Consider the following 27,925-nt stretch of genomic DNA (forward strand, 5'->3'; position numbering starts at 1 on the left):
TATGTTAATAGCAATGCGTGAAACGAACATTTGTTAAATCTTGTGACATATTTAAGGTTTGTCTGTTGGACAAGTGTTTATCACTGAACACATTTACAGAATACAGTGTATTTAAGAACACAAAAGTTTATATAAATTATATTTGTCAACTGATGACACGTTAACGCCTTATATTCGCTGTTCCATTGTTTAAATCATTATCATCCAATACTTCTTCTACTCAGTCATACAATCAAAGTTCGTAGTACATGTATATTTTACGTAATCAATGAAAATTACGCAATGGTATTCATCTTGCCTAACTCTTGTTCTCAAAAGCAAGTAAGATATTTCATCCAGTTTAAAACCTTAAATAATTCTTAATCAATCTAAAATGTTTAATAACCATCAGCTTAATCGGTCACTAATCCTACTTTCATTTGATAACAAGAGTAGGTACATTACATTATTTCATGAAGAAATAATTTTAATATATAAAAACATATGCTTTAAAAATATACATGCAATACAGAATTCTTATGAACAAAGCCCCAAACTGCGTAATAACATTATCTACTTCAACTTCTCTATTTAAGATTCTTACAAAGTATCACGTCCACTTTTGCATTTTTTTTTTTGTGAAGACGAAGTTATAACTGATTTATATGACCAATATATCCTAGGATCATACAATTTCAATAACTGGTAATCCTGAGATAGGATTGAGAACATTTGTTAACTTTATTGGGTTGCTCTATTCTTTAAAACTATTTTTGGCACTAAAACAGAGTTCTAGTACATTGGAATGATTAGAGATAACAAATATCAAACTTGATTTTAAGAATTCTCAATCCAATCTCACTTAAACGGTAGATACAAAGTTCTTACTCTTTTTTTATACATGCAGACAATAGGATGTCCTATTTATAATTTTATTTTCCGAATTGTTCGTGACATTGACAATACCAATAACTATTTTAGATAAAAATGAAATATTCTGAATAGCTCATGAGTTTACTGGCAAAACGTTTTGTGCAGTTTTATTATATTTTAAATAAAATCGTACATCTTTACAAATTTATTGATGTAATTCATTCCATGTAAAAAAATATCTTCTTATGCTGAGGAGCCATTAGTTTAGCACATATTTTAATTTTAATGTTAAGAAAATCTCTATTCATTCCGAAAGGCATAATTTTGAATATTAATATTAAGGTTACAGCGTTTTGTTAAAACGAATGCGATGGGGAGGAGAATATGTAGAAAAAAACCATAATTTGATTTAGAATACAATGGATTTGACTTTTTTTATGTTTACAAGTATAATCGCCGAAATATTTTACGACGTCGTTTTAAACGTAGTTGAAAAATTTTTTTAAATGGGACACCCTAAATATGTAGGTGATATTCATTTGTATAAATTTCATCAAAAAACAAATAAGAATTGAAAGAAAGTGTATACTATTTCTAAACGATTCGGAATGTATTATTCAATTACTACTCAATTACTAACACATTTAATGTAACATTATAGAATAAGTAGTTCATACATCCCTGAAACTTAGTTCAACAATATAATAAATTCACTTATTTAAAACTGTTATGAACACCATGGGCATACAATAAATCATTCATAGATCCATCATAAAACTTCAATGTCCACATACACAAAATTTTTACATGAAGTATTTATTTCTTTAAGTAACAAATCTGGTCAATAAATATATGAATGCTTTGCATTAATTGTTATAAATATTTAAAATAAAATTTTCCGCAAGTACAGTGAATATTAGATATGTGACCGTGAGTGGTCATTTAAGATGTACAGCATGTACTTTGGTAGTTGTATTTTTAAATACTACACTGAGTAATAAATTCATTCGCATCTTTCAAAATTTACATGTTTAATTGCCTTTTAAAGCATAAGTTTTACTAATTACATATTGAATTAAAAGAGAAATTTCTTGTATATTATTGAATACTCACACATGTCCTATCAAATATTTGTTAATATGTTCCATCTCACAGAGAGTTTAAGTTTCAATTAACACTTTAAGTACTGATTAAAAGCTTAGATTACAATATTTATAACTATAAGAAACCAGTAATGGTAGTGAACTGTTTAAGATATCGATTATATAGTTTACAATATCAAGTTAGCAAACTTGTTAGGTTATGTAAAATTAATCGAGTTTATTCTTCCGATATGTAATGCAAGTTATCATTGATCTTTATGGCATGAAACATATTAAAAAAGAATTTATTTATGTCTTATTGATGATCCAGAAATTTGGAACACTTAAAAATTATCAAAATAAAACGTACATACATGTTAATAAATATAACAGAAATTCTGATATTTGTAATACTGCAATTTCAAGAAAAAAAAAACTATACGAAATAAAAAACAAAGTTAGATTATTCGTAATTTACATTCCCCCTCTTTCACGTTAAAAACGGAATTGCATATTTCACAATAGGGACGAATATCCATACATTGTTTTAGTAAACGTCGTCCATGGATCATCAGTTAATTAAATTAATATTTATTGACATGTAGACATTTTCAAATGTCGAACGAACTTATTGCTCAAATAAATACATTGTCTGTTTTGTACTTGAGTTACCGCACGATTGCGATAAAACTAATAGGATTATCGATCCTCTGAGCTTCCTTATGCAATTATGATAAAATTTAGGAAAGAAGAAATACTAAACGAATTTTACGGTTCTTATCAATTATGGATTTCTTTGTAGTAATCGCGATATCTTTTGTTATGATTTTGATGTAAATAAATATATCATAGATAGAACCCAACGCATCCATACGTTTTCATTAAATTCTGACATCGCGTTTTACTTTTATCAACACATTATGTATATATATATGTATATATATCGACATATCGATATAATTTGTGACGCGTTATTGATTTAATCGTAGGTTTTAGATTCCTGTTGTACCAGTTTGAATCGACGTGGGCTCTTGACACTCATCGATCCGTGGCCTTCAAGGGAAAGGCGACCTTTTTGTTGAAGGTATCTGGTTATGTAACGTGAAATCAACTGTTGCGGTCGAAACTGCCATTCGTTCAGGACCTCCTTCGGTGTCATTACCTACACAAAAAATTATGACCTTTACAAAAATGATTAAAACATATTTTACTTGTCCCTGTGCGTGCTATTTTACCTTATACACTATTAGCAAACAATATGTCGCATTTATTTTCTACACTGGTTAATATTTATGATTACTAAAAAGCATAATGGAATAAGAGGATTAGAAGTATCCTTAACTAATTGGTTTATATTTCAGCTTAGGCGTTACTTAATCAGCTTCTTTAATGATTTCTCAAAGAGATATTCATACCTCTTCAGTAATCACAAAAGAAAAGGTCAAGGAATGGGTCATTTTGGCCCACCTGGTAGTTCTAATGTTAAATTGAGTTAAACTTAGGATAGATTATCTGATAGACCATCTCGAGAAAACATTTTATACCAAAATCTGTGTCCAATATATTTTGTGATGCTCACTGAATTTATGTATACTGCTATCCGCTAAAAACAGGCACAACGATACTAGTGAGAATAACACAATATGTTCAAGTAATTTGATATGTTATAAGAAATTTTACTATTTTTCAATGGATGTATATTCCTTAAAGAGGCGTTAAGCCTGGCCAGTGAAGGTACAAAGCATCGAAGTTTTATTGAAACAATGTACAGGATATATACCTGGTCGCCTTTAAGTCGATCTAGTAGTGTCACACAAACTACAGCTGACTTGATACCAGCATGATGCGTGAGAGCTGCGAAAGCCAGACATTCCATTTCTATATTAACGACGCCGGCGTTTTTCAGCGTGGTTAAATACTCCATTTTGTCGTTTTCCGTGAACTCGCAAAAAGCACCGTCCAGCCGACCCTGTCCTTCGTAGAAGTCGTCGGTGCACATCGTTTTACCGATCACAGTATCGTAGGGATCGTCACGGTTCGCGAGTGCCTTCAGATCACGAGCCAACTGTCGGTCCAACTTAGCAGGTCTCCTCATCAATTTTCCTAATACAGGCTGTGAAATAAGATTCATTATCAGTAATTCCATTTGAATATTTCTCGTCGATCCTAAAATATATTCTTATTATAATTAAATATTATAATATTATAATATTAAAATATTCTCTATATTATATATGTTATAATAATATATTATTATTTCTCATTAGTTATAAAATATATTAAACTTCTATCATTTAAATGAACCTAAATAGAGACAAAAAATGTTATTACTCGAATATTCTATCCTATCCCATCCTATTGTTGACTTTTTGTGCTTGAAAGTTCTTCTATATATACATTACAACAACACAATGTTGATTTCAGTTTATTGAAGTATTTTACAGGTTTTTTATAAAGTTGTTCATAATCTTACCTGTTCTAAGTAAGGCCTCAACATTCCATCGACCGCTGATTCAGAAATTACAACGGTACCGCTATCAAGGCCAATTCCACCGCAAGTACCGATCCTAAAGAATATTGGGTCTTTCACTTTTGCGTGGTACATTAGCTTGATCACCTCGTGGAGGAGAATTCCAACCGATGGGATGCCCATACCATGCTAAACAAAAAAGCATTCACCTTCCATACACTCTTTCTTAAGGCACTGCCGAAAAAGTCCGAACGTTCATGAACCAATATACAGTTAGTAAACAGAAATCTGCACTGGCAAAATAACATTTTGACAATGCAGTTGCGAATTCCAGTTGAATTTTCGTGATAAACATGTACAGATATTTATACAGTATGTCATTTAAAACTTTATTAAATCCTCAATGGATTAGCTATCAACTTCCAATGTTAGAATAATTACTTAACATTTCTCAATCGTTTCTTCGCTTGTCCATTGATTAAAATTAAGTTAAAATTCAATCTAGATAAAGTTAAGATCAAGATCTTATGAATTAATACACAGCTTCTGAAAATCAACGGTAGCTCAGTATTTCCAGTTTTAATAGATCATTCGCAGGACAGACTAGAATTCCATTAGCGTCGTTATCAAATTTGCAACGTTAGTATAAATTTCACTGCACCAGGTTATAGGATTTTAAGAGGAAACGCTTCGTTTACACTGTGCTAGTTGCGCCGTGCTCATTCCATTGAGACAATTTTCGTGCCTCGTATAACTTCCTCGTAGTCTCGCGAGGATATTAATTAATCTTTCATAATTACTTTCTGCGATAAATGAAAAATGAATCGAATTTACTAAATTCAATATGATTATGTAAACGCTAATGGAACTGCTTGGTATTACAGTCAATTGTTGTGAACTTTAACACTAGAACTACCGACTAGTCAAACTGAAGTTCCCAAATTTTTCTATAGGGACTCTAAGACTACAGCTATTGAGATTTCAATTGACTTATGATTCAATTTGCGTGTTGCTAAGTCAATTTCCTCAGTAATTTCGCAAAGCAGCATCTGTCTTTTCAATAATTGTAAAAGAATAATTCATGAATGGGTCATTTTGGCCTACTCGGTAGTTCCAGTGTTAAATGTCTCCAAATTTAACTTTTGAAACATGAAACCTATTACAGTCAAATGGTTTTCACTCCTTTCGCTTAGTCCATATAATCCTCTCCTGGTTTAATAGAGACAGTGTAGCGAATTGAATATTTCCTATCTGAAAAAGGTATTCATTATCCTTGATACATACTTACACTAACAGAAATTACTGGTCCAACTTTGTACATAGAGTACCGATACGAATACTGGCTAATGTCAAGAAGCGTCGTTCCAGGTGGAAGCTTATGACCTATTTCCTTCATTATGTAGTAGGCAAATTCTTCCATTCGTTTCGGCGTGCCACCCATACAGACGAACTGAAACAGAATTACCACATGTTTTTAAACTCATTGAAGCATTCGACAATTGAAATCGACCAAGTTGAAAATTAAAATTTCGAAAACTATTTAGTGCACCATAAAATTCCCTATTTACTTTTAACGTTACAGTTCAAATGTATTCTGTACCTGATTTAATTTACAAGTTAATTTACAGCATACAGGGTATAGTAAAAAATTCTTCTTTTTATTAATATGGACACATCATCAGCAACATAGTAACGTTTTGACTATGTTCTCGATTATACAAGAATTGCAATGGATATTGCTTATCTCAGTTTGCACTCATTGAATATTTATTAAATCTTCTGCGTAATTTGTTATAAAAAATTACATAACATATGTGTATTCAGTAGACGCACGAGTAGCTTCGTCCTTGGATAGTTTACACGTTTCTACGCGATAACTGCACTGTGAACATTCGTACATACTCTGTATTAAAATTCTGTGTACATTTCCAATTTCATTATCCTATATAATTTTCTCAAATTCATTTGTCCCAAAACTAACCAAAAACTCTTCAAATGCTGCTCTTACAATTTGCTCAATTTCTTTTTATTTATATCATTCGAACATTTGTTTGAAAAGATTAATTTCTAAATTCGAAGCATTTTCTACTGCAATTCTGTATGGATATCCTCTGGTTGCTTAATGAAAACAAATTTCCAACGAGTTCAAGTTATAAAAATTATGTGTTGAAACTATCTATTTATAACTCTCACGAAAGGGAATAAAACGAAGTCGAACATTGTGCGTTCCAGATTTTTTATGGTCACATAAAATCTGACGAGCCTTTTTTTTGTTACATAACATGAGAACGTGAAGATCATACTTTCAGGACTCAAGGTTTCCTCTGCTTCCGAACCATTGTGCGACGGCGGTTACCGACGCGTACGAAACTCACCCCTTTTTTACACACCTTTGTTTACTGCGGATCAATAAAGCCGAATATCATTGTTTCTGGCCAAATGTTTTGCGAATGTTCATAAATTGTTTAAAAAGACTCTGGTTTCAAAAGATTCCTTTAACAATGAAAATATACGTTAATAGACTCAACAAACGATGAACTCTTCGCGAACAAGGATTTTCGAAAATATTAAGAACCTTTCTCTTAAAAAGAATTTAACTTAAAATGGTGAATACTTGACTTGAAATTATATTAAATAATGAATTAATCCATTAATATTAATTAATTTTGCTTCAGAGTCTTGCATATTATAAAGCAAAAAATTGTACATTTTTTACTATTTAAATAATTAAATGATTCCCTTGCAACTTTTGGCTCTGGCCACAGAAGCTTCACGTAGACGATATACATATCTACGTCCTCAAAGAGTTCAAGTGGATGCATCGATGGAAGAAGCTTCATTAGAGGGTCACAAATTAGTGCTGTGGACAGCACTAAAGTCAACGAGATTATCTTATCTTATAGAATATAATGTATTCTAATTGATAATAATAAATAAAGGAAAGAAAGCAGAAAAATAATTAATCGTGCAGAAAGTAAGACTCTGTGACATTCTACGTCACAAATCGGTGACATTCAACATTTTGTATGTGACGTGAAATTAAATGACTTTCACGGTATATTTGAATCTAAAATTATAACACACGATGTGTTGCAGGTTAACGCGATTCTTTTTCTGAATTTCACTTGCATTTTAGAAAGACAATTTGTTGCATTTAGTGAACTGTTGTAACCATGAGGATTGCTACTGAAATAAACGCTGGTCGCGAACGTGTTAAAGAGCAAATTGCAGAGTAGTTCGCCAGCGCACATAGCTTAGAACATAACTTTAATTTTTATTGTTCCATAACAGTTCATTCTGCCCTGTTTATTAAACGAAACCATTGACGTAACGGTCTCTTGGTAAACTGCTTACATCACTGACAATCCGCACGTGCTGCATTTTTATCTAGTAAGATTAGTCAAATGACAAGAAACGATGACTATGCAACAGACGTTTAAATACTAGGAAAAGTTCTAGTGCAGAGTACTCAAGATTCTTTGAAAGAAACTAAGAAGCTTATGAAGACATAACTGTATGAAGCTACACGAAGGGCTTGAACCAGAAAGTGTTGCCAGTGAAAATGATAAAATATTATCTTACTAAAAGTATAACAGAAAACGATATGCGAATAGAATCTGCGATTTGTCATTTACCTTGACGTCACCAAACATTGCGACGAGATCATGGGACTCGCTGCCAAGCGCGAGGTGGTACAATATGTCCTGATCCATGAGCTCGATGTTTGGATTCCGAAGTCGCACCGATCCATCGCTGTAGCTAGAAATTGCAAGATATGCGATCGATTTAATAAGAATAGAATACATTTCACTGGTTCTCGTGGCTCCCATCGATAAAGAAAATAAACATGTTTTCATTGTTATTTATCGATGACCGTGATCCGATCAATACCGATGAAAGAAGTGGATAATCAAGGCTAGCTTTATTTATAACCGCTTGAAAGACAGTTACAATCAATATCAGAAACTTGTGTAATATTCAGCTCGTCTTCATTGAATTTCGAAACGCCGGTTCTTCAAACCCATTTCTGCAAAAGAATCCCTTAATTCGTTGAATTCTCGAAATGAAATAAACGTTTTAGCTGGTAAAATGAGGTTCCAGTTTTTTAAAAAGATGGCATCGACAGATGCATTGATTCTCTTTTATTTCTGAGAATATCATTTCGAAAATCGAATAGAGAATGCATAACTACTGAAATAATTGAAATGGTTAGGATGCACGAGACTCTTCGTTTGACACGCAGATTGAGCAGTTTTTGGGCCGATCGCTCTTAAATTTCAATGCTGGTAAAACAATACATTGTTGCGACTGTGAATTAAATGTTTGCACCACACTCTGTCGCTGTCGTAGAATCTAGTGTCACAGAACAACATGGTATATGCATTAATATAGATCGATACTATTTTCGTCTGTGCAGCACCTGCCCTTCTTATGACTCACGCCACTCGATTCATTGCCAATTCGCAATTGCACGATCCTTGCGTGATCCCTGCCATTCTGGACATGGAACAAAGATCCCCATAGTTCGTCGAGCGTTGCAACGAGATAACGGGCAAGGTCGCTTATCGAATTTCATATTAATGCATCATCTAACGATTAAAATGCACAGAGATTTCTATGAACGCAAATATACGTATCCTTGCGACGTGATATTCAAACAGATAATTAATGATTTAAAATTAATCTTTCGATAAGGAACGATTTGCGAACGAGTTTTGGTACGATGTCCCTTTCTTCGAATGAAATTAAAAGATTCGTTAATATAGTATTTTTATATTCCCTTTTGGGTGTATTTATTTTATTTCATTGTATTGTTTAATTTAATATTGATTTTTTTATTCAAGAATACTCTATTTGGTAATTGGAGATAATTATTATAACAGTTTTGTAATGAAACCATAGGTTGTCAATTGAATTTTAATGAATTTTAATTAACTTAATTTTATTTATAGTTCCAATGACGCAAGAATAATAAAATTTAATTTAAACGTTAAACGTGTCCTGGAATATTTTAAGAGAATCAAAAATTATTTAAGCTCGGTTATTTGGTGATTTTAACCAAAACTTTCAGTTAATTCGAAAGGGAACTCAACGACGTTTACGATTCTACGAATCATAGATATTTAATTGTAGAGCATTGTTTAAAAGAAAAATGAGAATCTCCGAAATAAAGAAAATAAGTGGAAAGAGAATAATTACAGTTATTTCAGTACTGAACAGACTAACAGAAAATGTTTGCCACATGTGATATGCTTTCTCACTTAACAAAGTGATAAGAAAGTATATCTTAATCCTTCGATCCAATAAGAAAGTCCATTTTCCATCGAACAACCTCGGAGTATTTATAAATGAATTACGACAAATTGATATCAGATAAGGAAACGTGATCAATGACACAAAATTGTATCGTTGAACAAATAGAAATTGTGTAAATATAGTATGACACAAATTACATTATACACATAGATTATCGGTGAAAAACCTTAATGAACATACATAAAAATATCAACGACTTTTAGGTCATTTCTATTTTTTTTTTATATAAAGCATATTATCATTTTTTTGTTCCCAATGAAACGAAGAGATGTTTAGATGTTTAAATAAGTCGCAGGTACTTATAATACAGTCATTTGATATTAACCTTATTGAACGTAAAAATATCAACCATTTTAGATCATTTCTATTTTTTTGTAGAAAGCATACTATAATCTTTTTATTCCTAATGAAACAAAGATGTTTATATAAGTGTTTAAACGAAGAGATTGTTTGAGTCCTAATAGACGAAGAGATGATTAAATAAGTTGCAGGGGCATACACTACAAATATCAATTATTTAATATTAAATATAATATAATGATTTCTGCCATAAGGAACTACAATAGTTCGATACACTCTTGTCTCAACGTAAGCGGATGCCATCTTAAGCACCCCTTGCAACGTGAAAATCGTGATATTATTTTCTCCCGGAAAAATTACAAACCCCTATGGTGATGAGTTGATTGAACTAATGTATAATTCACCAAGTGAAGTAGAAATTATGTAAGATATTGGGTACAGTAAATCGAGTAAGATGATTAAACAAGTGAAATAGGAATACCAATGGAAATAAATGCGACGTAAATTGCGTACTATGTAAATAACGCTAAATCAATCAGATTCCTTTGTCTAGTAGGTTCCACAAGGCGAGGTATAAATAGATGAAACGATGACGGCTTCGAATCATTACATTATCATTACATTATCAATGCACGCTTCATTAGCATTGGCAAACGCGTTATCGTAACTTTGGATATATGATGCATCAATAACAGTCATTTTGCAATTCGCGGTATCTTGCTGGACGCAATCCACGCGACAACTAGACAAAGCTGACTTAAAGTCGCGTGACTTAAAGTTCTCGGGGTGCGTGTGTGTAAATATTTTAAATTACGGTTTCGAAGCAGTTTCGATTCAATTACGAAAGTGTCAAGTAAAATAACTTTTATATAAAATAAATTTACTTGTTGTTGTTACTCTTGTTGCACGTTTCAAGCTGGAAAATTCTTGGTTTACACTTCATGTATTCACTTCGTGATAGTCACTAATGAAAATCTATTAATAAAATACGTGACACTGAATATGGTACTATTATTTACTTTTTATGGTTAAATTAATAATGAAATAATAAAAATAAAAAAATAATAATAATAGAAAAAAACAGCAAAAAAACTGATGATAGAAAAAAATAATAGAAGAATATAAATAATAAAAAATACTGATAATAGAAATAATAATAAAAATAATAGAAAAATAAAAGTAATAAAAAATACTGATAATAGGAAAAATGAAAATAATAATAATAGAAGAAATAATATTAATAGAAAAGATAAAAGAAAATGTATACACCTACTGACTTCGCTTTTATTTCATTTTCATCACAGAAAATCTTCTAATTAACTAAATGCAGGTAATCATATTAAAATTTCGTCCGAACAGTTCATCAAATGTCAGCTTCTTACAAATTGGTTTTATAATCCCCAATACCTCGTCATGCAACGGTGGTTGTTCACGCGTAAAGCTATATAGTATCAGCTTACGCTGTAAACCGATTATCCTTGAAGGTTTTTTGTAACTTCCTTACACGCACGTGCGCTTCTTTTACACACGATTTAACGCGTGACTTTTCGCAATGTTTCAAAATATTTGCGAATGTTTCGTACAGATATCCGACTACTTAAAATTAGTAATATTTTTCCTTAAAACTATCATATAATCATTTTATTATTACGTTATACAGAGTGTCCCGAGCACAAACAATCAAACTGCGAAGACGAAAAAAATATAAGTTCGCCAATAAATGCTTTGTTACTTCACGTAAGTAATAAAAGTTAAAAGAAAAAAATTACTAAAACTGAATCACTAAAATGTTCGTTATGGCGTGATTTTCTTTTACAATCATTACATTTATTCTTTTCTACCAGCTTTTAACCTTTGTGACACTTCAAAACTTTTGAAACAATGTTTAACATATATTTCTACATCGATCATCCTCCATATTGATAATAATATCCCTAAAACTGAAGGTTAAAAATTCGTCTCCTCTTAATTGTAATATTATAATAATGTATATACAATGTTAACACGTTGAATGCCGTGGGGATCACCGATGACCCTTAAACAGATCGAATGACTACAGTTCATTCAATTAAACGATGATCATTTCTAAACATTTCTATATTATAAATACTACTATCTAGTGCGGTGACATTCAGCTTGACGAATATGCAATAATAATATTGCAATTCAATCAAATAATTTAATATTATATTTTTTCCATTCCTTGTATTTTACTCTATGGAATCGTGCGGCATTCGACGTGTTAATTAAATACTGTGTATTATAAATAAGTGCGTCCTATGCAATTTTTCCTACGTGACTATATTCTCCGCAAAAACACACAACGTAATTGAAAAATTGTCCAAACAACAAAATACATTTTCACCTGTTCGATGTGGTCTCCGATAACGGAAAATACACGTGAAATATTGTTTCGAGAGCTATTTCCGGTGGCAGTTTTATCAAAATCAATGTGCACGGATGCAACACGTTCTCTTACGAGATAAGATTAAAGATTGCAACTGTTACAAATTGAATAGTACCGATTTTAATGAAACTTAACCGAGCGGAAGTATCACGTTTGTATCACTTTCGAAGCTGACGAAGAACGATAAGCATGTTCCTGCTACGTGATGTTGAATGACTCAACGGAATATTATTTGCAACCCAAACTTGCAAATTGCTGGCGAATCGCAACGCACTAATCCTCCGTTTCATCGGTGAAAATCGAAACTCACGGCGCACATCGCGTCCTAACTTCAGCGCCGATTTAATTCCCGGTTCCCGCTGGCGCTGTCGCACCGTATAACACGTTCACGCCGGCACGTACCACCGGTGGTACACGTCCAATTTGCGACATTAACCACTTTCGGTGGCAACGAATTCAGAAACTCGGCAGGATCTCGCACGAAGAATTTTGTCTTCACCTATTATATACAGATGTGTACACTAATTTTGTGTATTAGTAATTTTGTACAACATGGTAGATTTTAAAACAACCTGGAATATGTAATCCAATAAGGCTATCGACGTGTACAATATGTCGTTGGCAAATTTGGAACAAAAACGTCAGTGGTTGAAGCAAATCAACGTTAACGAGTGAATTATTTATCGAATTATCTATTAACGTTCACTCGCGATTAGCAATTGATGTCAGAAAACTGGAGACGTAATAAAAGAATGCAGTTCAACATCATTCATGCAAATGACATTATTATGATCTATGTTATATCTCCGTAATCTCTGATATCGAGAATATAAAATACGATAAATATGAATTCTGATATATCTTGATGTTTGTGTATAGTAAAATTCAGTGAAAAATCGAAACTCACGAGTTGTTTTAAGATTTCTGACAATGGCGTCGGTATAAATCTTTGATTTTGTTTGTAGTTGTTTATCGAAATTATTTGATAATTAACTAGAGGAACTAAACATTCTGTGTTCGTAGTATTGAATCAAATGGTTCATTTAATTATTAAATATTGTTTGTAGTATTGAATTAAGTAAATGGTTCGTTCAATCATTAAATATAGTAATAAGAGGAAAATGATATCTAATTCAAAGTGAAAAGAAACTAACTTCAGTATCTACTTTCCAACGTAAAAATCTGGTGGGTAGTATCTAACCTTTGAGTTCGTATTTATGCATACAATTTTCCATTCCACTGAAACATTCCAATTTTCATATTTACGGATTACTTCGTTGAAACTATGACAATGTTCAGACCAGAAGTCACGCTCAAATAAAACACTGTAATAATTTCCAGCGAAATAGAACTCTATATACTATATTTATTTAAAATATATCCATATTTTCTTTTCCTGTTCCTCCGATTACATGCAAGCAAAACGGAAGCCTCCAATTTCTACACGCGTATATTTCTACGTCTCGCGCATTAGACAGCTATAATAAAAGTCCTATACAGGTAAACGAATGGTAAACAAAAGATTGCTTCATTCATGTTTACCGATTCTTATTTTGTTGACTGAACATTTACGTACTATGCTAATATAAAATCAAATTATATGTACTTTCGAATGCGCCAACAAATACACACGTAATTATTTCATGAAACAATTGACAATTCCTATTTCGTTTGCATCCGTTGTCTATCATTCGAATTCTCAACGATTCGCTTGAACGCTTTCGTTGCCAGCCTCAACAAAAACCTCCCGCAAGCAACAACTCGTATTTTTGCAAATCAACAACGCTGCAGACGTTAACTTCCCGAGATAAACAGTTTTCACGCCGACTCTTACAGTTCAGCAGCTATCCGTTCTATTTAAACAGAGCCCGGCAGCGCAGCAGGGCATTTTTGACGGTGTCGGTATTTCAGAACAGCAAACAGAAAGTCCCATCGCGTGTAACATCTGCACAGAACTTACTCTGTGTTAACCCTTTCGTTCCAAATGGAACACACAGGCACCACGAACATTTCAAATAACTGTAAAACTAGAAAACGCCTAGACAAAGAGCGATTGTACAGGAGTCTTTGCACACGGCCGACAGCTTAACACTAAAACTACCAAAATTATGAAAGATTATTTTCAGTTTCCTCATACATCGATCATAGTATTCAAATGAAACTATTTTCAACATTACTTCGAATATTCAATGCTTTTAAGATAAGAATTGCGACGAACACCGAAACCAGTCATTTTCACTTGTGCCTCTAGTAGTTCTAGTGTTAAGTGCTAATCACCTGTCAGTACATGTGTTTCGGTTGATCAACGCGCAGCCGTAAGTTTTCCTTAGCAGAACACGCATTCAGGGACGGAAGGGTTAACAGATTTATCTATAAATCATTTTACAAAGTACACGATGAGAACGTTTCAGTCAAAATTCGAGTTACCCAACACTTCGTAGGTTAGTCACTTGTCAGTCGGAGCCTCTTGTCACCTAACTTCTCTCGCGAGTTGTTCGAACATTGACAAAAGAAACAAAGAGAAACCTGCTGCCAACGTCACGACGGTAACGATAATTCGAAATGAATGAACCATACCGAACCGCGTTGTCGAACTTGTCGGTCCCCTCGGACTTATCGTTCTCCGCAGGAGGATTCGCCTGGCACACGTGGTCCTCCTCACCTGGAGCTCGCTTCCCGCACGTGCACAACGTCATCGGGCAGATCTCGGTTCTACCGTTTACCAAGCGCAGACGAGATCTTCCGGTGTCTAGGAACTCGGGGCGTTTTTAGGGGACCTCGAGGTGGAAGTTCGCGAGGCGACTTCTGAAATGAATGCGCGCGTAACTGAACGCGCCGGGAAATGTTGCAAATAGCAGTGCGATCTGTATACGATCCCCTCTTTGATCGGGCATCGTTATCCCACCACCGCTGCCACCGGTTCGTTTCCTAGCAAACGCACGCACGTACACTGCCGCACAACAATACGCGGGCACTCGAGCATTTTTATGGAATCTGTGATCTGTGCGTATGATATAATACCAGGCGCTGGAAAACGTTCAAGCGAGTTTTCGAATCGAGATTTAACAGTATACCGAAGGTGTCGAAACACCTTTCGAATTTTTTATTTGAAATTATTTACCAAGTTTATGGGATAGTCTGAATTGACTCTTTTTCGATGGTGATTATGAAATTAACTAGGAATAGACCAAGATTCAATTGAGGGAGAATAATTGAACTGCCAAAATGATTTTAAGTTGAATTTTCAATAGGTCTTACCTTCGGTAGAAATAGTGTTAACCCTTTGCACTCGAGAGGTGACACTCGGTCATCAGTTGATTTGATATAGTAAAATTATAAGATCATATATAATATTAAGCTTTGTATAATGCATCGATACGTGAAATATTGGAATAAAATGGCTTTGTTTCTTGATTTATGTATGTTTTCTCATATACGACATTCACGTCGTCTATATCTTACCGGAAAACGTTGAATATTACTAGTAGAAAGTTTTCGAGTGCAAGGGGTTAAATATGAAGTATGTTTCTGTGAAATAGTTTCATTTTCTTTGATAAATGGCGTAAACATAACTTGCTGCTCGTAGCAATTTCATTTGTTTATCCTTTGCACTTGGTAATATTTGATATTATAAATATTCGTTATTTCCTGATGAAATATCGATGGCATTGTTTACAACTAACGTAAAGAAACATTTTGCATGAATTAAGAAACAGAACTATTTTATTTTTATGTTTCACGTACTGATACATTACAAAACATTTAACAATAAATTTGCGGAGTCAATTTGACTCATATTGAATATTATAAACTTTCGTCGATTTTTATTAACGCAGTTATGCAAATATGTTTCCTAATTGTCTAATCTTAAACCTCTAATTTCTAAGATCTAAATGAACGGATAACAATTTTTTTAAGAACAATAGAACAAACTGTACAGTAAATGTCAGGAAATTTGGTGTTAATATTAAATTTTCAATTTTATAATTTTACTGTGTTCAATCAAATGGCGACTAGGAGTCGTCTCTCGAGTGCAAAGGTTAAACTGGTGAAATATTAATTGAAATTGTACATTAATTTATGGCTACCAAGAAGACTACACACAGTGATACTTAATGACAAAGAAGAGCACCCGAAAATCGATGGTTGAAAATCGGTGTTGACTCGAAGTCCGGATACTACCTTCGGAACGATCGAAACAGATGAATGAGGGGATATTAACACGCTCGCTGCCAGCGTTCATTTCGGTGACGATCTCCTCAATTAGAATATTTTCTTCAATCCAATAAATCTAAACCAAATATTAGAAAAATGAAACTGAAACGAGCAATTGAGTTCCTAAACATATTGTCGTAGTTTATAATTTCTAATAACAATATCCATAGGATTAATTTCATTTTCATTCCGTAAAATCTAGAATTACGGCCGTCACAAATATGTGACGCCGGTAGCGAACGTGTTAATGCAATGTTAAACTTTTCTATTTTTCAGTTTTACTAATTCAAACTTTCATCAATTGAATTGTTTTGTTTTAATTAGAAAAACCTCACAGATGCGTTAGTGAAAGTTTCATTTAAAAAAAGGATTTATAGTGTTTGTAGTAAATTAATATTAAGAAGGAAATTGAACTTACTCTAATTGTTATAGTGCTTACATAGAGTAAAAGTGAAATTGCATGGAATTTTAGTCAACGCTTCATTAATTTTATGAAAGGTTTGAAGAACTTTTTTTCAGAACAAGATTAAATCATACATCGAGGAAAAAGAATAATACACTATTAAATTACTTATAGATAACGTACTCTAGTGTCAGTGTCAGTTGCGAGAAAAATGATTTATAGCCTCGATGAACGTGCTCGTAAACGTGATATAGTTCGCAGAAAAATAAGTGTGTTTGTCTTCTCAGGTACATTTCTCAGAACATTCTAATCAATGCTCACTAATGGATCAATATATCGCTTCGCGGACTGAGACAATACAGCACATGCATTGATTCCTTTAAAGACAAGTTCTCACGGAAATTGTTACATGACGTATAATATAACATGGTACAAAATTACCCCCACAATAGGCAAACAGAATATTTCTACGTTGAGAAATAGATCGAAAGATTTCGAGTTTCCCCCCATTAGGTCGCGCAGCTAATAATAAAGCGTAACAATACCAGGCAAACAAGCAAATTCAACATGAACACGACAAGATGGCTCCTCTCACTCTGTTCGCATGACTATGTTTCGTTGTCTACGCAAGACCTTCTGGAGGGCAGAACAGTATTCCGTATAGCTTGATTTGCGTGCGAGAAATAAAACATGAATTAACAAACGACAGAGTGAGACAAGTTATATTACACACTGATTAGCCAGTCACGCATAAGGGCTCGCGTGAGACCTTCCGGAGGGTGGTTATAGTGTTCCATTTAGTTTGACTTGTGAACTAAGCATACGCAAGAAAAAGTATAAATATATTTCTACAGTAAAAATAAAGTATGACAGTACTATTATCATACAAAACAAAATGTTACAATAATATTCTTATATAAAATAAAGTATTACAATAGGAATACATTTTTTCTTTCCAAAAGCATGTTCGCTACTAAGCACAGAAGAGATAAAGAAACGACCCGGCATTACAGTCCTCAAAACGCGACACTAACGAGACGATGCTGTATCTCTTTTGCTCTGACAATTTTACATTCACGTTAATTCGCAGATCGTAGCGCTCGAAAGCACGACTCGTATAATCCGAATCAGACCGCGTCGCGGTAATTATCAACTAATTACAATTCATTTTCGCTCAGGAAAGTGAATTCTTGTATCGGGCCTTACAAATTACTTTTTTAATATTTTAAACTTACAATCTTGAACGAGAATGTGCTTAACACAAATTCTCATTCCTTGTGTCGAACGCAGGTAATTTTGGGATTCGATTAAAATTATTTAAAACGATCGGTAGCTAGATAGCTTCTTAGATAAAAACTGAACTTTAATCATCTTGCGAAAGTAATATAGGGTATGTAGAAGTTCTTGAAAAAAATAGATTCTTCACTTGAATATTATTCTTCGAATGATACGGAAATGAATTATCAGGAACTGACAAAAGTTTCCATGAGACATTGCTGCTCCGATTTAATCGTGACTGACATAAATTGATGTAATCCGTGAATAAGGATTAACTTTATCAGGAGATGATATTCTACAGCAGGTGCAAAGAACACGGCTACATAGACCACAGCTGAGAATTGAGTGTGCAAATAAGAAGTCAATGTTACTTATATGTTTAAGGTGAAGGGAACTTTACGATTCGAAAGACTTTGCTGGTTCAATGAATCAACTTGTTACACTCAAGAGAATTGTAAACAGTTTCATATGCAAAAACGTTTCTTGTGAAACTTCATTGTGATATAAAGAAAAAGGGTAAACAATTGTTTTTGTATTTAATTAAACATGTTATCGTAACAACGATTCGAAATATGTTTTAAGAACGGTTAAACTTTCATTGTTTCGCAGAACCGTAGAAGTTTTAAACTGGTCAGATCAATCCCTGCATTTAAATTCGCTCAAACTTTTCAAAGGCAAAATCATTTAAAGTTGCGAAGAAAGAATGGCATCAAACTCCACTGAAATTGATTTTGCATTTAACAGACTCCATTCTTCGTCATGGTGCCGTTGCAATCGCTGCGAAAGTCGTGAATACAAAATAGTGACGATACTTTCTGCTTTAGTCCCACATACTCCTATTAAAAATTAGAATCTCTTTAATCAAGAAATGTAAACATTCTATCATGTATGATACTAAATCTCTAAGCTGCCATTTTACAAAACGAAGTAAAAATAAACGTTTCCACCGCAATCAGCAATCTTCCAAGAAGAAAATAAACGCTTATCAGATAGAAAGTTTAATCGGGAATCCTACACACTGATAAACTTTATCGATTTTCATTATATGCTGTCACTACTTATCACGAATTTATCAATTGTATAATTTTACTTCATAATAATTAGATTTCCCGTGTAGAACAGTTATTGAACAATTACAAAAATACGCTTTTACAATCTGACTTCTTTCCAATTTACACTTTTTGTGAAGTCATTCAAACTTTCAATATGTAATAATCATTTCCTATCCACTGAATAGATTTAACGAACAGTCGAAATGAAAATAATGCCAACAAAAATGACTAAAAAACTGTACATAAAATTTGTTCGTCTGAGACTTCAAGAAAATTGATTCTGATAATTTCTTAACTTTATAATTAATCGTACAACTATTCCTTCATCGAATGATTGAATTAAAAAAAAACTGAAAGATTCCGAAGTGCTTTTGCTTCTCAGCTTTCCAAATTCTAAATTAAATTTTTATTTCAACCTTGTAATACTTTTACATTGTCATGTTATATACAAGGTATTTTCGTATTATTATATATAAAGTTGAAATAAAAGTGGAAATGCAACTTCATATAAGGATGGTTCACGTGATGTCTTGAACCATAATGCGATCCGAGGATTTTACGAACAATCAACAGTTTGCTCATTCACAATTGCATCTTAACCGAATGGAGTAAACGATATACGAGGATTATCCCGAAAGTAATGCCCGTTCACACATAAATGCTGAAAAGGTAGTCATCCAGCTTCATCCATATGTTAACACTAACTCGTATGTATGTTCCTGTAGCTTCGCTCGTCTGGTAGTTAAATTTTGGTAAAGTGTGTACGAATCCAATATAAATATATAGACGTATTTAATGCTAGAACTACCGATCAACAGACTTTTACAAATTTCTTTATAAAAACCATAAGCGTGCGTTTACTGAAATTTCCATTGAGTCGTATTTCAACTTTGCTATTACTGAATTAGTTTCGTTAATTACTTTTCGTAGAAGTATCTGTACCTTTTCATTAATTGTAAAACAAGAAATCAGAACCAAGTCATTTTGATCCATCTGGTAGTTCTAGTGTTAACGTATTGTATTTTGTTTATTATGTTACATTCATATTTTGCATGTATTGCGGTTTGTACAATTTGCGTTTTGTATATTTAATAAAAGTATTATTTATTGAAAACCCAACAATCAACAGGTCTTATAATATAATAACTTCCAAAATATTTTATTCTTCTGCTTTTTCTAATTTGCCACTTCTTTAACAAAAGTTCTTCTCGCTTCTAAATCTGACTTTAAAATAATTACACAAAAAGAGCATCCCCTCGGCTTCAATGACTTTTTAATATTGTATCAAGGCCATTTTAATTTAATTTTTAATAGGTCGTCAAGGTTAATTCAGGGTTGTCGTTGATTAAAAAGTTATTATTAAAAACACATTTACTTTAAAGTGCATAATCTTACAGGCACTATTTGCATTTAATAGGGCGTACTTAATCGACCTCGGTTATACAGGGTGTCTCCTTTATCTCGCAAAATCGAAATCTCTCGTGAGAAATCGAACTAATCCGAAATTTTTTACATACATACTTTACCATAAAAAGTCACACAGTGTGGTGCAAATTAGTTGTTGCAAATGGAACATTCAGGAAAATTTCAAAACTAAATTCATTTTTTAAAATAACATTACATTTTCCAATTATGTCATGAATTAAATATTATAAAATTAAATAATATTATAAGAATTTTCAGGGTTGTTATAAAAAGAAATAACTAACCTCCATTTTAATATCGTATAATCATTGAGAGGCTTAGAAATGAAGTCTCAGTAGGTAAAATGTTAAAAAGGTTAAAAATTTATATTGTTATCTACTCGCGGACAATTTTGCCAACAAAAAAATTGGCAACACCATTCATGAGTGCTGATAATAGTCACTGTCCGAAGAAATCATTAACTAAGTTGAACTTTGTAAACTAGAACACGACACGATGCAATCGTATAAGCGAATATAAGGTCCGGTTATTCGTTCTACATCTCGTTGTCATAACAATGCGATCCTAGATGGCTTTGTGTTATTAATTTAACTGAAAATGAACGCCAACATATAAGAAACACATGCAAGTCTCTCTCGAGAGAGAGAAATTTAAATAAAGAAGTTAAATAGCTTTAAATGGTTTATCGTGTAGGTAGATACTGTTTATTCTGGAAGGGAAGACGTTCCAAAGAATTCAAGGTCGCGTTTAGTTTCTTTAAACAAGTTGTGTATGCTTTTTAGGTAGCAACTAATGTATTCTTTTACTTAATTCAAAAAAATAATTAAAATTATAGATATGTGAAAATTGGACATTTAATAAATTGTTAAGGTGAAAATACCTTTTAAACTAATCAATTACAATTTAAGACGATAGAATGATTTCAAGTGTTGGACGCAACTTTTTATTCCTCAGATTTAATTAATCGAAACAAAAGGAAACAATGAAATGAAACAAAACAAAGGATGCTTGGTAACACAATTAAAGGCTGTAACCGATCGATCGCTGAACAATTCGTCACACAGATGACTAGACTGAAAAGGTTGATTCTGTTAGAATTGATGACTTTTTTCTAAGAAATTTTGCTCGTTCCGTACAATTATTTTTACTATATATTCTATAGAATACACAAGCACTAATATACATTTGTAACATTTCAGCACTTGTAGAATTCACTGCCATTAAAACCACTAAAGTGTCGTGGGAATGAATGCTAAAATCGTAATTTATATAAACTCTCAACTTCCTAATAAATACAATTATTAATACAATTAACCAATTATCCAAGGGATTATTTCTAACAAAAAAAACATATAGGTTACAGTTAGAAAGCGTATGAAAATATAAATAATATATCGGTTCACTCCCGTTATTGAGATGCGAACCAAAACACGTACTAAAAATATTCACGTTCAGAAAGACGCAGTAGATGCGGTCAATAATGCGTAAATATTGGTATAACATTAAATTGTATCGTATCAATATCAAATTTCACAATTTCAAACAATAATCAAGCAAAACTTAAATACTCCCCGAACGCGTTCGTCTATACAATGGTTTACATCGGTACACCTTCCATATTTCGGAAACGAAGATAAATCGATTCACGTATATAGACATTTTTTCCTTGCCGATTTCGTCGTAAAAAAAAACTGCATGTGTATTCTCGAATGTTATATCAAAAAATATACACAGAAAACCACGGTACTTCTACGAAACTGTAAACCCAAAAAATTCATTATTTACACTAGATTATTTAAAACCGTGTAGAATCAGATTCCCAAATATTTCCTCGAAGGAAACCGAGGTACGTTTCGTGTCTCGAGCACAAAGGATCGTACACGAAAACACGCCTTTTTATGGGACATACCTATCGTATTATTCGCGTATTCGTTAAATCAATGTTCCGAGAAGTTCCGCACGTCAGAATCACATGCACTTGTGGCTTCTGTGGAGTTCTAACAGTTTTATGGGAACGGCGTGTAACAACTGAACATTGAAAATTGAAATGGAACTGTAAACATCTCTTGTCATCCCTTAATACGAGGCCAGTGGGCAGCCAAGCCCTTGGCCGCGTCAGGGTAGAAGAATAAAAGGGTCGAAACTTAAACGTAGAAAATAGAAAATCGAAATGACAGAGCACTCACTCATCGATTTCCTGCTCCTCCAGCAGAGGATTCATAATTACACTAGCGCGTGTTAATTTACTGCACGAGGACGAGACGAGCGACGAAAAGCCTGACTCTCGCTACTGTAGGGGTGTAGTCCTTTCGATGATCCTCCGTAGGACTACAATTCCAGAAACGATGGGTTGCAAGTATCACGTAGCGCGCGCGCGGTTTCTCCTCATCGCGCCACAAACCGTCCTTTTCCCAATGACGACATTTTCGCCTTAATATAACACCGTGCCCGTTTGGAAACGCGCCGCTAGGCGGCCCACTTTTTCATTGGTCCACATTCGACGTTTACATTCCACTAGAAAGGCTGTAGGTTTGTACCAGGTGAATGGCGCCCGGTATAATTTTATTTTAAATCTTCCAATGATTCGAGGGTGAATCATAACCTGTTGCAAACACTTCTTTTCGATATTCTTAATTAATGAAAGAATTGTAAAATTTCTTGACAATATACGTGTATTACGAGGTGTGGAATAATTTTGAACGAAAATTCGATTTTTCTTTAGAAATAATTGAAACGATTTTGTTGTCTCGGTTTCGAGATAATTGTTTGTTATAATTCTCTATAGTTTTATCCTGGTTCTGATGTCAAGCGATTTCACTTGATTTTTGCTTTTTCTTGTCATTCCTCTATAGCTAATCAACCTAATTTTATGTTGGAGAAACTTTGTTTTATTGCCTTTTTCATTGGATACGTAATATATACAGTTCTTTATATTGTTCAACAATATATAAGAACAAATGTATTAATAACATTATTCTTGTACAAGTCAGTAATTCTAAATATGTATATTATTTTCCATTTAAGAATATAAAATTATGTTTGAGACTGCAAAATGTTGTATTTACCTTTTTAAAGTTAAGTTTTTTTATTCTTTTTCTGCACATAAATGGTTAAACTAATTACAAATAAAAATAAATATATTAAAATTTATAAAAATTTTACTTTATTCAAATAAGAACAATGTTAATGCAGTGGCTAAAATCTTATTTCTTAAAAGTAATATTTTATTCCTTTTTTTATTTTAGATATAATAATTCTTCAATATGTAATCATAATGAATTGAACATTTTGTATACAGTATTTGTAAATTCATATATAAGCATATTACTATTTTTATACATTACCTTATTTAATGTTTAATTGGTCCACCGTTTGCTGCAATAACATCTGTAAAATATTGTTCTATACTATCTATATCATGAACTTAAATTGCAGAAACATTTAAAAAAGAATTTTTGAATTTAATTTCCTACCTACTACATAAGAAGTTACTTTACACAATCTTTAAATAAATATAATTATAATAAAATAAACAAAAACGTTATATAATCAAGAAATTAATCATTCGTCTTTATTTATAAAGATTAATACATAAAAAAGTACCTATGCTATATTATAAATAACAGACATTGTGCTATTTCATTAATTGTAAAAGTATCAACACGCGGTAATAATAAAAATATCGAATATCTTTAAATGAAAATATATTTCTTCCATAAAATATAACAATTTTTACATAGCGAAAACAAGATATAAATTATTTTCCTCTTTGTAAAATAAAATTAAATGTGTATTCTTAGCAAATAACATAAATGGGAATAAGGATTATTATTGAATGTAAGGATTATTATGTTTTGAGGTGAATGTTGTACCATGCGTCAATACTACTGTCACAAACTGCGTTTATTTTTATCATTAATGTATATTATTTATTATAAATAAGTTAGAAACATTGATTTCATTTTGGGCTTGGTAGGTGTTTACATTTTATACACACAGAAAGAATACCCAACATATTATGCTTTCAGAAAAATGTATACTTTTGACAAAAAATGATTTACAAATGAACTATAGCCACAAATTTTCACGTCACTCGTTCGTTCTCGAATCAGACTATAGAAAGTCTGTTTGTCTCTATCGATTTTTCATTTTCCGTTAAAATTTCACATTCACACGGTATATCAAGTTTACTCTCTCTCTCTCTCTCTCTCTCTCTCGCGCTCTCTCTTTTTTTCTCTCATTCTTCCTCCCTTTTTCTCTTTTACTCTCTCTCATTTTCTTTCACTCTCTCCCTTTTTCTCTCTCACTCTCTCTCTTTTTCTTTCTCTCACTCTCTCCGTTTTTCTCTCTCACTCTCTCCGTTTTTCTCTCTCATTCTCTTTCATTCTCTCTCTTTTTCTTTTCCTCACTCTCTTTCTCTCTCTCTTTTTCTTTCCCTAACTCTTTCATCCTCACTCTCTGCCCTTCTTTCCTCTTACACATTCTCCCTTTCTCACACACACCACACACACAACATACATACACTCCCTTTCTCTCTTTCTTTCTTTCTCTCTTACTCTTTCTTTCCGTCTTTCTCTCTCACTCTTTCTCTCTTTTTCTCTCTCTTTCACTCTTTTTCCCTCTTTTGCTCTCTTTCATTTATGCTACCATATTTTCTCACTAGCATCGTTTTGCACTTGAAATACGCATTTATATTTTCTCCCTTGGTGCAACTCATTCACTTGAATCGCACACTCTCACTGAAAACCAAGCAGTATTATTAATATTATTATTATTATTAATATTATTATATTATTATTAATATTATTATATTATAATAATTATTATTTTATTATTATTATTACTATTCAATTAATATTAATATTAATAATATTATTTTATTGTTATTATTATTATTTTATTATTATTCAATATTATTTGTTATTATCTCTTAATATTATATTTTATCCAATGTATTTATATATTTTTTTCTTTCATATAAATTCAGTGTCTCGACCAAAGTAGGTATGACATATGCTGCCCAATGTGCGTCCAGTGTTTCCAGTCTCAGAGTTAGACGTTTGAACCATACATGTCCAATGCCATACTCTAATTTACCAGTCTGATCAACACTGTAGAGTTTATTTTGCATGTACTCTCTAGATACGCACAAAGCAGTTTCCCCCACCTTCGTACAAGTATTCTGGCAATGGAACATTGAAAGGTGGTAAAAACAGCAGTCGGTCGATCCATTAGAGAATACAAGCAGTGGGCAGTGCGCTAGCCAGCATGAGCGAGCGCAGGCAGTGAGCAGGTCATACATACGTACACTGTAATGTGGATACAATGCATGCCAGGGGCATATGTTATTGAACCATGTCCCTTGCTACGCAATGCTGTGCCAACAAGCGAGGGCTGGATGAAAGGAAAGCCATGTATTATAATTAAGAATTTTTTTGTTGCTTATGAATTGTATGATTATAGTTTTATGGCATGAGATCTCAGCCCTCGCATTCTGTACACAGCCTAAGGAGAAGAGAGATAACAGATTAATCTGCAATCTCTTGCCTCCTAATTACCTAAACTCACATCGAACAGATGTCGTTCTCTAATAATTTGTTAATATTGAAGGGGGGTAAAGTTTCCTTCTTGTTGGTTTGTATCTTGTTTTCTTTCGATGCTAACCTATGTTTCATTTCATATATTATATACAACGATATTTATACGATGAATTATGAATTTGAGTCGCATGCAGAAAAAAATCTTTACTCGCTTCTGGCACAGATTAAAAAAACACTTTGGCTTTTTGCATCTAAGAAAGGACTGCAATGAAAACACCACACTAGTAAATGGCACTAGAATTACTCTCACTTGTGTCACTGACTAATCGTGATTAAAAAGCAATTGTCCCTTTTTCTCTTTCAGTTTCTCGCAGAGATTTCTCTCGACTCGAGATAAACACTTGGACAGACATTTGTATGGCATGGCTGCACTATTATATCTTATACGTTTATTTACGTGTTGGTATTTGTTATATAAAAATCAGACGATTATGTAGTCAGCCAGGCATGATCGACTAAACTAATCTATAAAAAAGGTAACAAATTCAACAAATAGAGTATGAAACTAAATCAATTTGTTGGTATTGACAGTGAAAAGGTTTAGGAAAGAACGTATAAACGCTCTGATTTAGGTCCATGTTCGCTCATCGCTGTTACCTCCCACTAATTTTACTAATAGTTGGTACACTTGTAATGGAACAGCGACAGTATGCTGATGGCACCACAAGTTATTGTTTATTTTCATTTTGTTTCCGCTTATTCTCTCCATTTTTATAGCTTAACAGAGTTCACACTGATACCTTGGTCAGGATATAAGAAAAATTCTTGAGTCTATTCAGAGTTTCACATATTGTCATCTAAACCAGATTGTATTCTTTTAAGTTGAATTGTAGAATGGTGTCTTTCACTGCTGCAAAAACGAATCTGATGTTTTCTGTATCTGTAAGTAAAAAATTAGTAAGAATTTCAAATTTATCTACAATATAAAAATACTTATCATAATATCTACAAAGATATATAACTTAATGTACTTATAATAATTGAAATTTATTTATTTATTAAAGAAAATGAGAGCAAAATTCAATTATTTACATATTAATACATACTGATAACACTTGTTTGCATGTAATATGTAAACTATATATTATACCACAAAATTATTTAAGTCCTCCATTCATAACTATTTTATAAAAGTGTAAAATATACAAAGAATTGTTTAAAAAAATAACTTGAAAAAATGATCTCTGCATTATATGATTCTTTTTATTTAAGTTTCCATATTTTCAATAAATAAGATTACATAACTTCAATTAAACATCTTTCTAATTGAAAAAAATTAAATTTCACTGATTTATATTTCACATAAAAAAGATTTAGTAAATGATGGATTTTTAGCAACTTCTATACAAATATTAAGTAATAATAATGTGTTAAATAGTTAATTAAGCAAAAATAATTACTAAAACACTATCAATGTTTATGTTTTCATGTAAAATAAAATAGAAATTAATTGGGCAGATTCTTTTTCTTCTCAACTTATTATTAGTTTATAGAATTTAAATTCATCCATGGAAATGTAAATATA

At 32.4% G+C, this 27,925-nt stretch overlaps 2 protein-coding genes across 7 annotated transcripts in view; both read right to left on the reverse strand.

Annotated features, from left to right (window-relative positions):
• LOC116427626 (uridine phosphorylase 1) lies at positions 1-23,230 on the reverse strand. Of its 3 annotated transcripts, none has more exons than XM_031978178.2 (6): positions 22,987-23,230; positions 8,040-8,163; positions 5,693-5,854; positions 4,408-4,593; positions 3,715-4,047; positions 1-3,096 (listed from the first exon to the last, which is right to left on the reverse strand). In XM_031978178.2, the coding sequence occupies exons 1-6, from the start codon at positions 23,019-23,021 to the stop codon at positions 2,914-2,916; spliced, it is 1,023 nt and encodes a 340-aa protein (XP_031834038.1). In that variant the 5' UTR covers positions 23,022-23,230; the 3' UTR covers positions 1-2,913. The 3 variants fall into 3 exon arrangements, with proteins under 3 accessions (XP_031834038.1, XP_031834037.1, XP_031834039.1); XM_031978177.2 differs by lacking the exon at positions 22,987-23,230 and adding an exon at positions 15,005-15,325; XM_031978179.2 differs by lacking the exon at positions 22,987-23,230 and adding an exon at positions 14,855-14,969.
• Positions 23,231-24,682: 1,452 nt separating this feature from the next.
• Positions 24,683-27,925, reverse strand: part of Galphaq (G protein alpha q subunit) — a 54,869-nt gene continuing 51,626 nt past the window's right edge. For all 4 annotated transcript variants that reach the window (XM_031978301.2, XM_031978302.2, XM_031978297.2 and 1 more), the window contains one exon: positions 24,683-27,280. In XM_031978301.2, coding sequence (XP_031834161.1) covers positions 27,198-27,280 — 83 coding nt within the window. In that variant the 3' untranslated portion in view covers positions 24,683-27,197. The remainder of the gene's footprint in view (positions 27,281-27,925) is intronic.

This window comes from Nomia melanderi, chromosome 1, assembly GCF_051020985.1.
Source record: "Nomia melanderi isolate GNS246 chromosome 1, iyNomMela1, whole genome shotgun sequence".
Lineage (NCBI taxonomy): Eukaryota > Metazoa > Arthropoda > Insecta > Hymenoptera > Halictidae > Nomia > Nomia melanderi.

Excerpts from the sequence above, each read along its gene's own strand:
- LOC116427626 (XM_031978177.2), bottom strand. The coding sequence starts at position 15,123 with ATGACGTTGTGCACGTGCGGGAAGCGAGCTCCAGGTGAGGAGGACCAC. Across the intron at positions 5,855-8,039 it reads CAATGTTTGGTGACGTCAAG|TTCGTCTGTATGGGTGGCAC; the intron begins GTAAATGACAAA and ends ATTCTGTTTCAG. Across the intron at positions 4,048-4,407 it reads TGAGGCCTTACTTAGAACAG|CCTGTATTAGGAAAATTGAT; the intron begins GTAAGATTATGA and ends CTTATTTCACAG.